This window comes from Anguilla rostrata, chromosome 3, assembly GCF_018555375.3.
Source record: "Anguilla rostrata isolate EN2019 chromosome 3, ASM1855537v3, whole genome shotgun sequence".
In the NCBI taxonomy this organism is placed as follows: Eukaryota; Metazoa; Chordata; class Actinopteri; order Anguilliformes; family Anguillidae; genus Anguilla; species Anguilla rostrata.
This window is the reverse complement of record NC_057935.1, coordinates 12,963,121-12,976,872: the sequence shown is the minus strand read 5'-3', so window position 1 is coordinate 12,976,872 and position 13,752 is coordinate 12,963,121. Positions and strand designations below refer to the sequence as shown.

The window sequence follows — 13,752 nt, the reverse complement described above, 5'->3', positions numbered from 1 at the left end:
TACCCCTTGGTCTCTCTGCCCCTATCTCCAGGCAATCTCCAGGGATGCTCTCTGTGCCCCTGTCCGATGGTTTTTGCCCGCCCCCGCCCCGCCCTTCAAAGCTGGCTTTGCATAGAAGAGGGACACCAGAGGGGTATGAGATTAAGGAAAACTCTGCTCAGGACAGTACAATAATCAAACCACCCCAACATGGAGAGGTAAGTAAGGAGTCCATAAACTCTGCCTTATTCATATTTGTAGTGTTCAATTTCAGACTTTCTAGGTTAAGCTATGTCAGGGGAATAAATTGGATGTAGGAGGGAATTTACTTAATTAAAGGTACTTTAAATTCCGTGTTAATATCAGGAACCCTATTTATTCAGAGTTTTCAATACACAGACCTGTCATTTAGAAGAGGCAGAGATGCTTAAGAGTGTTTAACTCTATGCTTGATGCAGTGCTGGACACACTCAGTAGCAGGGGCAGGGAACCCTGGTTCAGAAGTGCCCAAGATGTTTCATGTTTTTGCTCCATCCAGACCTATAACTGCATTACATTACAGGCTCTTATTATTCAAACTTTTTAAGGACGGCACGGTGGTGCAGTGGGTAGCACTGCCGCCTCACAGCAAGAAGGTGCTAGAATCTTTTCCGTGTGGAGTTTGCATGTTCTTCCCATGTCCATGTGGGTTTCCTCTGGGTACTTTAGTTTCCTTCCACAAGACTGGTGGGCTAATTGGAGATTTTAAATTTCCCATAGGTATGAGTGTGTGAGTGAATGGTGTGTGTGCCCTGTGATAGATTGGGGACCTGTTCAGGGTGTATGCCTGCCTCTCGCCCAGTGCATGCTGGAATAGGCTCCAGAACCATCAGCGACCCTGACCAGGAAGAAGCAGGTATAGATGACAAATGAACATAGCATTTATAATTATACAGCTAGATATATACTGAAGCAGTACAGTTTAAGTACCTTGCTTAGGCGGTGTCCTACCCGGGAATCAAACCTGTGACTTTTAGGTTACAAGGCCAGTTCCTTACTTTTATACTACACAGCTTCTAAATATGGATGGAACAAAACTCAGAAATAGCTCTGGCGCTCCAGGACCAGGCTTGACCGCTCCGCTCTTGACTGCAGGAACGTTACGAGCCAAGTCGGGCCGAACAGCATGTACACGCCATCATGCATTATTCTAACGGCCTTAATGCGTGGGTGGCCCTAGCGTCTCTGCGCGGGAGCTTTCTGCCTCCTGGCCCTTCCCCTGCCCCTGGAGTCTGCTGGAGCTCATTCGGACGCCTGACTCACCTGGCAGAGGCCTGGAGAGGAATGCAGAGGGGATGGGGGGTGGAGGTGGGGGCGGGAGGTGGGGGGGGGGGTGGTTGGAGGGAGTCTCTGACCCAAAATAGCTGTCTTCTGAGAGTGCTGTGGAAAATCTGTAAATCAAGCTGAAAAAAACACCGCATGCTGATGAATGGAAAAGTCCGTGTGAAGGGATTTAAGTTCACTGTCTGCGAGGTTTCACATTTCTTATCGGAATACTGCTAAATCCGTGGCTCCTGCTTTTTATGCGGCGTTTTAGGCTGCCGCTTTTAATACAACTTCACTTTAAAATATTTCACAAGCACACAATTTCAGAAGTAGGACAGTAACAGAGCACAAATAGACGAATTATCAAATAAAATGTACGATTTTGTATGTGATGATAAAAAATTTAAAGCTTAATTATGTTTTTGGTTACAAATTCAACCTTTTAAAAAAACATCCACCTTAAGATTTACTATGGTAACAGCCAGCTTGTGGACTGCGGCACTGTAGTAGATAAGCTTCTTTCTTTTTACCAGTATGTATTTACTTATTCATTCTTCTCATTTATGTTTAGCCTCTGCTTAAGTCAAAGACTGAAGTCTCAAAGGAAGGACATCCACAATAAAGAATCCAAGAAGAGAAAACAGAGGGAAACACAACGGTGCTGTGAACCCTTGATGAAGCTTCTTTTTCATGTATGACTCCTAAAGGAACAACAGAAAAAAAAAAATACATTCTGTAACTTCGGATAGCGCCTGGCACCTCCCCCTCCAACCACAGGTCCCTACAGTGGCACTGAATGAGCTTTTAGTACTGGCCGGGCTCTCTGCTGCTCCCCTGTGGCGGGAGGCACAGTAGCAGGCACAGGCACCGTCCAATGATGGGCGGCCCCAACGGACCGCTGCTGGGCGGGTTCGGCTCCACCACGGCCTCCCTGGATGTCGGCCTGTACGGGGGGTGGGCGGCCTGGCCCGGGAACATGTCGGTCGGCCTGAACCAGAGCCTCCACGGGGCCGACTCGGGGGGCAACCTCTCGGCCGAGGCCCACGCCATCTCCCGGGAGCCCCTCAAGGAGAAGAACTGGCCGGCCCTGCTGATCCTCGTCATCATCTTCCTCACCATCGGCGGAAACATCCTGGTCATCCTGGCGGTGTCGCTGGAGAAGAAGCTGCAGAACGCCACCAACTTCTTCCTGCGCTCGCTGGCCGTGGCCGACATGCTGGTGGGCATCCTGGTCATGCCCATCTCCCTCATCAACATCCTATACGGTGGGTACCCTGGGCAAACACAGCCCATCTCCCTCATCAACATCCTGTACGGTGGGTACCCTGGGCAAACACAGCCCATCTCCCTCATCAACATCCTATACGGTGGGTACCCTGGGCAAACACAGCCCATCTCCCTCATCAACATCCTGTACGGTGGTTACCCTGGGCAAACACAGCCCATCTCCCTCATCAACATCCTGTACGGTGGTTACCCTGGGCAAACACAGCCCATCTCCCTCATCAACATCCTATACGGTGGGTACCCTGGGCAAACACAGCCCATCTCCCTCATCAACATCCTGTACGGTGGGTACCCTGGGCAAACACAGCCCATCTCCTCATCAACATCCTGTACGGTGGGTACCCTGGGCAAACACAGCCCATCTCCCTCATCAACATCCTGTACGGTGGTTACCCTGGGCAAACACAGCCCATCTCCCTCATCAACATCCTGTACGGTGGGTACCCTGGGCAAACACAGCCCATCTCCCTCATCAACATCCTGTACGGTGGGTACCCTGGGCAAACACAGCCCATCTCCCTCATCAACATCCTGTACGGTGGTTACCCTGGGCAAACACAGCCCATCTCCCTCATCAACATCCTATACGGTGGGTACCCTGGGCAAACACAGCCCATCTCCTCATCAACATCCTGTACGGTGGGTACCCTGGGCAAACACAGCCCATCTCCCTCATCAACATCCTGTACGGTGGGTACCCTGGGCAAACACAGCCCATCTCCCTCATCAACATCCTGTACGGTGGGTACCCTGGGCAAACACAGCCCATCTCCCTCATCAACATCCTGTACGGTGGTTACCCTGGGCAAACACAGCCCATCTCCCTCATCAACATCCTGTACGGTGGGTACCCTGGGCAAACACAGCCCATCTCCCTCATCAACATCCTGTACGGTGGGTACCCTGGGCAAACACAGCCCATCTCCCTCATCAACATCCTGTACGGTGGTTACCCTGGGCGAACACAGCCCATCTCCCTCATCAACATCCTATACGGAGGGTACCCTGGGCAAACACAGCCCATCTCCCTCATCAACATCCTATAAGGTGGGTACCCTGGGCAAACACAGCCCATCTCCCTCATCAACATCCTATACGGAGGGTACCCTGGGCAAACACAGCCTGATCCTTCTCCCAGAGATGTTGGTTTTCACATTGTTGCTCCATTCCATCACATTACATTACGTTTATTTGGCAAACGCTGTTTATCCAAAGTGACATAACGAAAACTCCACCCATTACCTCATTCCGTCATCATTAGTGCGTGCCACGCTAATGTTGAACAGCTAATTCCCATGATATCTCTATTGTGAGAACCTAGGTAGTACGCATAGCACTGCTACAGTGGGCAAGAGTTTGGGATCACCGCATTGCAGAAGTGAACTCACACCCAGGGATGCAGTATCTGCTGGTCTCCAGAGTGTTTCGGCTCTTAAGCACTGAATTCAAGGCATTGATTGGCTAAAGTCTTTGCACACCTTTTTTTTCCAAGTAGGTAATTTTCCTTGCACTTTGGAAGAAGGGCTAGGTAGTGGCACAATATTATTCTTTCCCCATACACTTTCATGTGTCATTTCTTTTTCTTTTCTTTTTCCGGTTGTGTCATATTGATCGTTTTAAAGGTCTGCAATTTTCATACCTTTTTTTTGCCACTTAAAGATCAAATACAGTTTTTTTTACACTTTCTCGTATGTTTTTGATGCTGTGAATGAATGGTAGTGCAGGTCATATATTCAACAGTCAATACCAACGCCAGCACTGTTTTAGCTCGTTACATAGCTCATTATTCAGATGGGCCATTAAGCTTGCAGGCTGAAAATACTGTGATTTTATAATAACATTAATTAGATTTTTTTTTTTTTTTGAAAAATTAGAAAACAAGACATCCTTTTGTAAATCCACATCCCTAAGTTTCATAGATTGTTTTCTGGTGAGTCTGTTGTTCCAGTATCTGTGATTACAAACACACAATCATGTGGACAATAGCCTCACAGTCAGCCATTAAAAATATGGAGGCCTCTATTCTGCTTGGAGCCAATCGGCACCTGCTTGCCATCCACAGGACTGTACTGCACGCGGGGATGCAGGCTAGGCTAGGCTAGTCTAGGTCTGGACTTTCTGGTATGGAAAGGAGTGTCTTTTCTGTCTTCCTCCTGCGAAGCTGAAATTCTTCCTTCCTCTTCCCAAATCCTCTGGGAAGAGGAAGGAAGCTCTATGGCCCTGCGCTGACTAATGGATTTGCAGCTTTGCGATGACCGGAGGTTCTCCGGTTAGCAGCTGCAGTTTCCGGAAGCCCCATCAGAGACTTTGCAGATCCACCAGATGCTCAGTTCCATATTTTTTTGACGCTGAACGTCCCGTAGCCCTTCCAATGACGTTTGAACATCACAATTGGTGCATTTCATGAATATTCATGATGGGGTGTGACCGAGTGCATTAGTGCTGCAGTGGAGGTCAGTAATACAATACAGTGCCAGAAACTCCTGTTACCAACCAGAACGTGCTATTTTTAAGAAGCAGAGAGGACAAAAGGAACACAGGAGCAGAGTATCCGGTGAGTTTGCAAAATCTGCACCGATTCATAGATACGCATTGTACCACAGATTCCATACACCAGTACACTATTCAGATCAGGTCAGCTCTAGCAATTCCAACTGTCCTTTCCCCTCCCCATTGACGGAGGGTTGACAGTTGGTAACAGGTGTCTTCAGTGCTATAGAGCATCCATTATAAAACATGCATTGCTGCCTTGTACTTGGTCCTACCAGTTCATGAATATTAAAAAGGTATATGTCTAGCTAGAATTAAAAGGGTGGTTTAAGGTCCAATATGAAGAAAATGTAGCGCATAATCTGGTGGGTCTAGAGAATCTGTGATCATATTCACCTCTATGATAGCCTCCTTCTCACCCTTATAATAATGTATTATTTTGATGATTTGCATGTTTTACCTCCTAAAATGTATTGAACACAAAGCTTACAGTCCAAAATGAATATACTCCCTACTGTGCATTCTAGCTTTAACTGAACTGTATGAATCACGAAAGGATTGGAAATATATCTTAACAGGACAGATACAAGTGCATCCAGATGGAGAGAAAAGGTGGACAGACAGACATATCCGTATTATGGGATGTCTTCAGTCAGCCTCTGAATTAGTTCAAAGCTTTCAAAGCTATCGGAGAGAGGCAATGCAGCACATTGACAGTGTACCGACTCTGAGCCTCGCCTTACATCGGCATGACAACAGCGCTCCTATCTCCACTGCACCCCCCATCACCACTCCCCCCCCCCACCCCCATTCTTGCATCCCTTTCTTTATATCCTGCACCTATATGGGAGCCTCAGGAAGTCATTCAAACTCTGCTTTATTCAATCTCATCACGTTCCCTCGAGTGCAGCGAGTGGGGGGGGGGGGAGGCGGAGGCGGGGGGCGGTGGATGCGTCAAACGGCTCACTTATTGGCGGATGCCAGGATAGACATCGTTCTGAATGGACTCTGGATTCCCTGGCTAAATTATGAGAGTTCCAGAGGTTTGGCCATGCCAGTCAGTGGGACTCGCCTGTCCCCGCCCCACCCCCCGCCCCCCCCCCTCGTTTATTCCGTCCGCCCGCTATCTCCCCCGGTCCACACGTTACTGCTGCAGGCTTTGGGAGAAAAAACATGCGGCTGCCTGTCTATGGAGAGTCGGAGGGCACACAAAAGGCGGCAGGCTGTTATCTGACCAAATAAAAGCCGGGATATGACTGCTTTAGGCTTTAGTGACCGAGGGGTCGATTCAATTTAATTTATCACCCGGATTATCTGCTGTTTACGTGTTCGTTCTACAAGTCATCAACAGGAATGGATGCATATCAATTCAAAATGGGGAGGGGGGGGGAGAGAGCCGAGAGGGATTAGGTGATTTACGATAGAGAAAAATATCATGTCAAATCCGTTTTTGATTTGAATAAGTAGGCCTACCCTAAGACATTAGATACAGAGCACATTATGCTCGAAAACAAGGAGAGAATTCTCTTTATCTGCCAAACATGGAGAACATGTAGCGCGCCCAATTTCTGGGATGAAACGGTTGGCAGGAAACGATACTGACAGCGATGGAACAGGATCTGGAGTGAGGGGGTGTTCGCTGCTGTATTGGTACAATGGCCGGGGCCCAAGTTAAAAATCCTGCAGGCTGCCTGTGTGCTGATAGAGACGGGGTGTTCTTGGTGCCTGCGAGTGTTTGTGTGCTTGTGTGTGTGTATGTGCTTCTGTATGTGCATCATGTGTGAATGTGCGCGTGTGCGTGTGTGTGTGCTTGGCCATTTATGCGTGTGAGTGTGTGTGTGCGTACTCGTCTGTGCACGCGTGTGTGCTGGTGTGTAAACTAATACTGTATTTGTGACCGTGTGAAAGAGAGGGAGGGAAAACATGCCGTCGTCATGCCTGACGTGGTTTGGAGAGCATGCATGTTTCTCAGCAGCGCGAGGGATCTGGCTGCCGGTTTCATGTTAACAGACGATGTGGTGCAGTGTTGTATGAAGCTTGCGCCGGTGGGGCAGAACAGCCGGGGAAAGAAAAGCCATTTTTTTAGTCGAGTAAACTGCACGGCACCGACCCTCTGCCACGGAGGTGCGAAGACAGCATTACCACCTTCTGCAGTGTCTGGAAACACACACTGCGCCGAGCCAGCATATTGCGCATTCGCCGTGAAAACAGAATCAGGAGTTATTTGGAATAACGTGTCCGATCGCGGGCTCAGCTCTGATAAATTGATCAGTTGTTAGGTTTATTATGGATTTCAGTGCCGCTCCCTGTAGATACAGAATGCTCAATTGTAGAAATGCTCCCTGCTCATTTATTGTAATTATCTGCAGCTCATTGGCTGTAGAAATGAAGCTGATTTTTGGGATTGTTTCTGCGCAGAGAACCGGGAATTTCAGTGATGGCGTTGCGCCCGCAGGGCACTGACGGTGTGGAGGCCGGCAGACGCCATGTGGTGGCCTCAATCTGAGTGACCTACAATGTTACACAAACACTGTGCTTTATGTCATCACACTGTGTGTGTGTGTGTGTGTGTGTGTGTGCGTGTGTGTGCGTGTGTGCACGTGTGTGCATAAATGGAAATCAGCTTCTCCTCCCACGTTATGACAATGGATTAAAAAAGTCATAATTTGTTAAGCTCCCTGGACCCGCCCCTTTCCAACACCCCTGAATGTGTACAATGTACCATGTATAATATAGAATGCATGTAATGTGTACATGAATATATTATATATAAATACACACACGCACGCACCTTGGTCCATTATAAGTACAAAACATGTTTAATGAAGATGGTTCCGGATGCTCAGCAAATGCTCGGGGGCATAAATTAGCCCATAACGAGCTGGGAAACCTCCTTGAGGTGAAAGGAAAAGTGCTGCCTGTTCATTACTATGCGGCTCCGGGCATGGCAGGGAATATACGAACAGCGCTCCGAGCAGATAGCCGACGAGCGGGGGAAAAAAAAAAATCAATGGCCGTAGCCTCTGGCGCTCAGCACGGCGCCGCAGCGATTGGTTGCGCCGGCTCGCAGCCTCGCCGAGCGGGTGCGCGTGACACGCGCCCTTGGATGGAGGGCCGCTTTCTCCGGCGCTGATTACGCGGAGTGACGGAGCGACGCGTCGAAAGGGCACGCGTCTCTGACGCGCATCCGTCTTCGCGCCAGCGCTGCCGCCAGCCGCCAAAACGACCGCCGCCGTCCGTCCGTCTGACTGAGTCATGCGGTGAAACGCGTATCCGGCCAGCATCTGGTGCGTCTGCCCGTGTGCCTGGATCTCTCGCACGTGGAGCGCTCTTACGCAGGAAAGGGAAACAATAATCCTGACGGTGGAGATGTACGATTATGCCCCTCCCTCACCTCCCACCCTCCCTCCCACAAAATGTCCCCAACCTCCAACTCCCCCAGGTCCCATAATCCAGTCACAGCCTCATCAGCCCCAGACCCCCACCCTGGCTCCTTTTGATTTTATTTGAGAAGCTCTAATCACTGGGAGCCTGTGTATGGGGGGGAAGAGCTGGGAAATGTGAATGGGGAGGGTGTAGTGGATGGGGTGGGGGGGTGTGGGGGGGCAGATGGAGTGGTGGAGATGAGAGAGAAAATCCCCGCTCGCAATCTGCTGCAGCGGCGGTGTGGTTTGAGAGCAGCTCTGTTACACACGGTTCCTGTCCAGGGCCCAGCTGGAGACTAATCTCCCGCCGTCCTCCTTCTTCTGCAGGGGCGGGAGCCTCGGTGATGCGATTTCACCTGATTAATCAGGAAATACAGATTTCTCAGACCTCGTTTCGCCCCGAGGCAGAGATGACCTTGGAATGTCTAAAAGCACAGACGCATCAAAGGCTTTTGTGCTCTTTGGCAGCTGATGACAGGAGAGAATGTCCTACAATAAAGCCAGATGCTAGTGGCCCCAGGTACATTTAAGGGTCGGACGATCATTTTTTCCTGATTAATCAGGAAAAGCCAGGAATGGATCATAACATAACATTCAGCCCAACAATACTCATCATTTTCCTACCACTAAAGGGTACCTAGTGCTCACTGTTTACCTAAAAAGCAAGATTTAAAGCCCTGTTCTAGAAAACCCCCAGAGTTCCCATCCTTGAGATCCTCTTGTTTATCCTGTGATAGAGTCCATAACTTTGCCCGTCTGTTTGTTCCCCGCTCAGACTATGCCTGGCCCCTGCCCCACGCCCTCTGCCCCATCTGGATTTACCTGGACGTCCTCTTCTCCACGGCCTCCATCATGCACCTGTGCGCCATCTCGCTGGACCGATACGTGGCCATCCGCAACCCCATCGAGCACAGCCGCTTCAACTCCCGCACCAAGGCCATGCTGAAGATCGCTGCCGTCTGGACCATCTCCATAGGTGAAGAACCAGAGTATCAAAACGTCCTGCACAGACGATCACTACCATTGATTAGACCGAGATTAAAACACTGTTTACTTGCAAGATCTAGTTAAGCTACATCAGGTAGCTGCTTGAATTAAAGTAGAAGCTGTGCTTTTAATTATTATTTTTATAATGCATGTGCCAGTGCAAGTATAATCATTAAATGTACCTTGGTCAGACCTTTTTGCACACTCTATAGTTGAAGTCGCTGCCCAGCGGAGATCATTTGTAAGCATGCAGTTCTTTTACATGCAAATCAAAGAAAAAGGGTGCCAACCTTCCTAAAAATAATGTGATCAACTGAGCAAACTCATATCAAGATAGTTGCGACATTTCATCGTCAATCATTACATGTAATATTTATTTAATTTAACAGATTGAGTATTGCTTTAAGAGGCTGACAGGATGAAAACTCAAGATCTGTTTGTCAGGAAACTTGGGATGTGAATCATGGGTCGCTCTCAAGCCAACATATTTTCTCCTTTTTGGAGGTGCGCGAGTACGTCCTCCCTGTGACAGAGGTAGTTCCTCTGGGTCGTCTGTCTTCGGCTCCGCAGAATGCCCAGGGACGCCAATCATAACAGCCCTGCCTACGGAGAGGCCTTAAAGCAAAGTGACAGCACTGACCCGTTCCTTATTTCTCTGAACTTCCTCTGGTCCTCACAGGCTTTTTGGCCACAGCGCTAATAATCTGCTATTTTTCTCTGGCTCTGGTTTTTCTTCTTTCCGAGCAAGCCTCAAGCAAGCCTGTCCCCTTTCTTTTCCGAGAGGATGCATCTCACTTAAGACTGAGGCACCCAAACAAAAACAAAAATGTGAATTTGTGTTAATCCGGCCCTGAGAGTCCTGAGATTGTACGTTTAAAGTCTCACTGCCAAATTAAACTTGCCAAATTGAATGGAGTACCTTCTGCAAGGAAATCAAAATTGGGAAATAATTCATCATTAGAAGAGAAGGGTTAACAGCAAAATACAGATTAAAGATGACATCAGCAAAAGACCTGATGTTACCTTTAAGATATTCAACCTTTTCACCAGTCAATAAAATAAAATATTTTTACTGTTCTATCATGCTTGGAAAAATGTAAAAAGCATGGAACTGGCTGTGTACACTGTCCTTCAAAATGAAGTTTGAAAGATGGGACACTTTGTTTCATTGGCAAGGACAAGTACGCATACATATTCAATTGATTTTGAAATCCTACAGATAACAGCAAGTCAGGAAGAGCATTAATGTCAGTGGTCATACACATTTTTGTACTGAACAGAGCAGTGTTCCTCTGAACTATGGGAAAATTTGTCCTTGTGTCCACAATCTTACAAAGGGCATTGCGTGTTCTGGGTGTTTTATTATCACCTCAGATTTAATAATTAACATTTTTGCAGATTTTAATGTAGTGCTCAAACTCTGCAATTTCTACATTCCCCCTCCTCTGACTCCTCCTTTCCTCGTTCTCTACCTTCATCATCCTCCTCTTTCCCTCTCTCTTTTTTTCAACTCTCTCACCCTCTCTTTCTCTCCCTCATCCTCCCTCCCTCTCTCCCTTCCTTCCTGCTGCCCTCCCTCCTCCCTCCCTTCTCCTCCTCAGGGATCTCCATGCCCATCCCGGTGATCGGGCTCCATAACGAGTCCAAGGTGTTCGTCAACGGGAGCTGCGTGCTGAACGAGGAGCACTTCATGCTGGCGGGCTCCTTCGTGGCGTTCTTCATCCCGCTGGTCATCATGGTGGTCACCTACTGCCTGACCGTGCAGGCGCTGCAGCGCCAGGCCACCGTCTTCCTGTACGAGGACCGCTCCGCCTCCTCCCAGCAGGCCCTGCAGCTGGCCCCGCCCCCTCAGGCCCCGCCCCGGCGCAGCAGCCTCAACTGCCTGCGGGGGGATCCCTCGCACTCCTCCTCCCTCTCCAACAGCATCTCCATCATCCCCAGCTCGGAGGCGCCCTCCCAGCTGAGCTCCCCCGCGGGGCGGGACCTGAGCGGGCACGGGAGGCGGGGCATGATGCAGGCCATCAAGAACGAGAAGCGGGCCTCCAAGGTGCTGGGCGTGGTCTTCTTCCTCTTCCTGGTCATGTGGTGCCCGTTCTTCATCACCAACGTGACGTACGTGCTGTGCAGCGGGTCGTGCAACGAGCCCCTGCTGGGGGAGCTGCTCAACGTCTTCGTCTGGGTGGGCTACATCTCCTCGGGCGTCAACCCGCTGGTCTACACCCTCTTCAACAAGACCTACCGCAACGCCTTCTCCAGCTACTTGCGCTGCAGGTACCGGGACGGGGCCGGACGCAGGCGCTTCCACGCCCCGGCCCCCTGTCCGTCACTGGTGGTCACGCCCACCTTGCTCGGCGGGAAGGAGGGCATGGACCGCAACAGCAACTGCCGCAACGGCGACCGGAACCCGCCGCCGGGCGGACTGGAGTTGGACGATGGCCCGATGCACCCTGGGATATCGGAGGTATCCGTTGACAGCTGCCACACCCCCACCGAGCTCACCAGCTGCGTATGACATGTATGGCTAAGCTGAGCTCGCTGTTCGCAGCTGATCGGCCCAGCAAAGCTCACCGATTGCATCTGATTGGCCAGGCACACCAGCTACGTGTGATTGGCTGTGCACAACAACTGCATCTGATTAGCTGGGGGTGTCAGCTGTGTGTGAATGACTCCTTTCTGCCCCCCAGTGGTAACACTGGAGCCCATCCCCCTGTAGAGTGGCCCCTTGTGTGTCTGTATTACAGGGTACAGCTTGAGGGGGACGGTGAACTACCAGCATGAGACTTTCCCCTGATCTGTCTGTAACAATAATAATAACAGTGTACATATTCATACTCTCATTATCCCTCACCAAATTCCAGAGGAACTTAGCTTGACATTAGTCGGTTTGACAAATTGTACTATTGTGCATCATTTGGAAAATAAAATTCCAGCTTATCCCAGGAGCAGGTGAAGGATTAAAGTTGCTTCGCCAAAAAACTTGCTTGTTCCTCTTTGTATGCAATGAGAGAGAGCTTTTAATTTAGCTTTGCATCTTATATATATATATATATATATATATATATATATATATATATATATGTATCCCAATAGGGTGCCTAACAGACTCCTTAACTATAAAACGCTATATACCATACTGCCCAGTACTGCAGCACCACAGCACCCTCAGGTGATAGCAGGTATAAATTACACCTTATACATGTTTCAAATGTATAGCACCGTAACAATAAAATATTTTTGTCAAGTGTACAGAATGGTTTCACAAGAAAATAAAACAGTGTGAACCTGCCACATAAACCTAGAGAGTTATTAGTGCTGTTGGATAAAAACAGCCAGAGGGATTGATACCTGGCAGCAGCTGTAGTAGATTAGTTTTTTTACCACAGTGTTTCACTGGAATCTTTTGTGAATGATCTCAAATTACTTAACCACTTGCACCCATGGTCTGAACAGGAATGAGGAAGCGCAACAACTGATTGGACCACTCACCACCACAGCCATTTCCCACAGAAAAAATAATCACATTCAAACTCCGCCCTATTTGTATGCACAGCCTCAAGCAATACAGATGGAAATGAATGAAAAATGCTATCAACCCAAAAGACAAGCAGCACAAAACCTTAATGAAGTCCAGTGTGTATATTGTTCTTGTTAGCAGGTTGTTTGGAATCTGGGGGGCATTCTACCACTCGCAGTAGCAAAACTAGTAGGTTCTTCTTCTGGCTTGGGCATTCAAAACAAGGGGTAAAATCATGACTTGCAAAGGGTTGCAAGTCTTCATTAAATTGTTTGCTGCCTTTGGAACAATGATATTGAGCCATACACAGATCTCTCACCGTCTCACCATCCAAACTGCCACAGACTGCCACATTGTAGATGTAACATGGCAAACAAATGTGCTGGTCTTATGGCAGTTGCTATACATCGTTTGAAAGGAAGCAAACACATACACATGAAAAAACTAGAATAGAACGGCATAAAAGGAATCTGTGGGACAATTTTGTATTGAGTCTGTGTGTTATCAAAAGCAAGAACAAACATTTGCTCTCTCTCTCTCTCTCTGTCTGAGAGAGATACACATATTTGAGCTGTATATTTTAACGGTGTATATACAAGTAGTGAATGCCTGTGTTTTTAATCTCATTACCCTTATCATGATGTGTGGATATGGATATTTTTGTCGTGCAATGATATGCTCTTCTGTTTAATTCATCTGCACAGTGGTTTTCTTTTTTGTGACGCTGCTACTTATTTATTAAAGGTTTGTTAAGATGTCTCCAGA

The 13,752-nt window shown here is 48.5% G+C and overlaps 1 protein-coding gene across 2 annotated transcripts in view; it reads left to right on the top strand.

The window, feature by feature from the left end:
- The window catches only part of LOC135250230 (5-hydroxytryptamine receptor 2C-like), a 63,990-nt gene extending 50,238 nt beyond the window's left edge, over positions 1-13,752 (top strand). For both annotated transcript variants that reach the window (XM_064326317.1, XM_064326318.1), the window contains 4 exons: positions 32-197; positions 1,856-2,549; positions 9,262-9,462; positions 11,075-13,752. In XM_064326317.1, the coding sequence (XP_064182387.1) occupies positions 2,159-2,549; positions 9,262-9,462; positions 11,075-11,985 (1,503 nt within the window). In that variant the 5' untranslated portion in view covers positions 32-197; positions 1,856-2,158 and the 3' untranslated portion in view covers positions 11,986-13,752. The remainder of the gene's footprint in view (positions 1-31; positions 198-1,855; positions 2,550-9,261; positions 9,463-11,074) is intronic.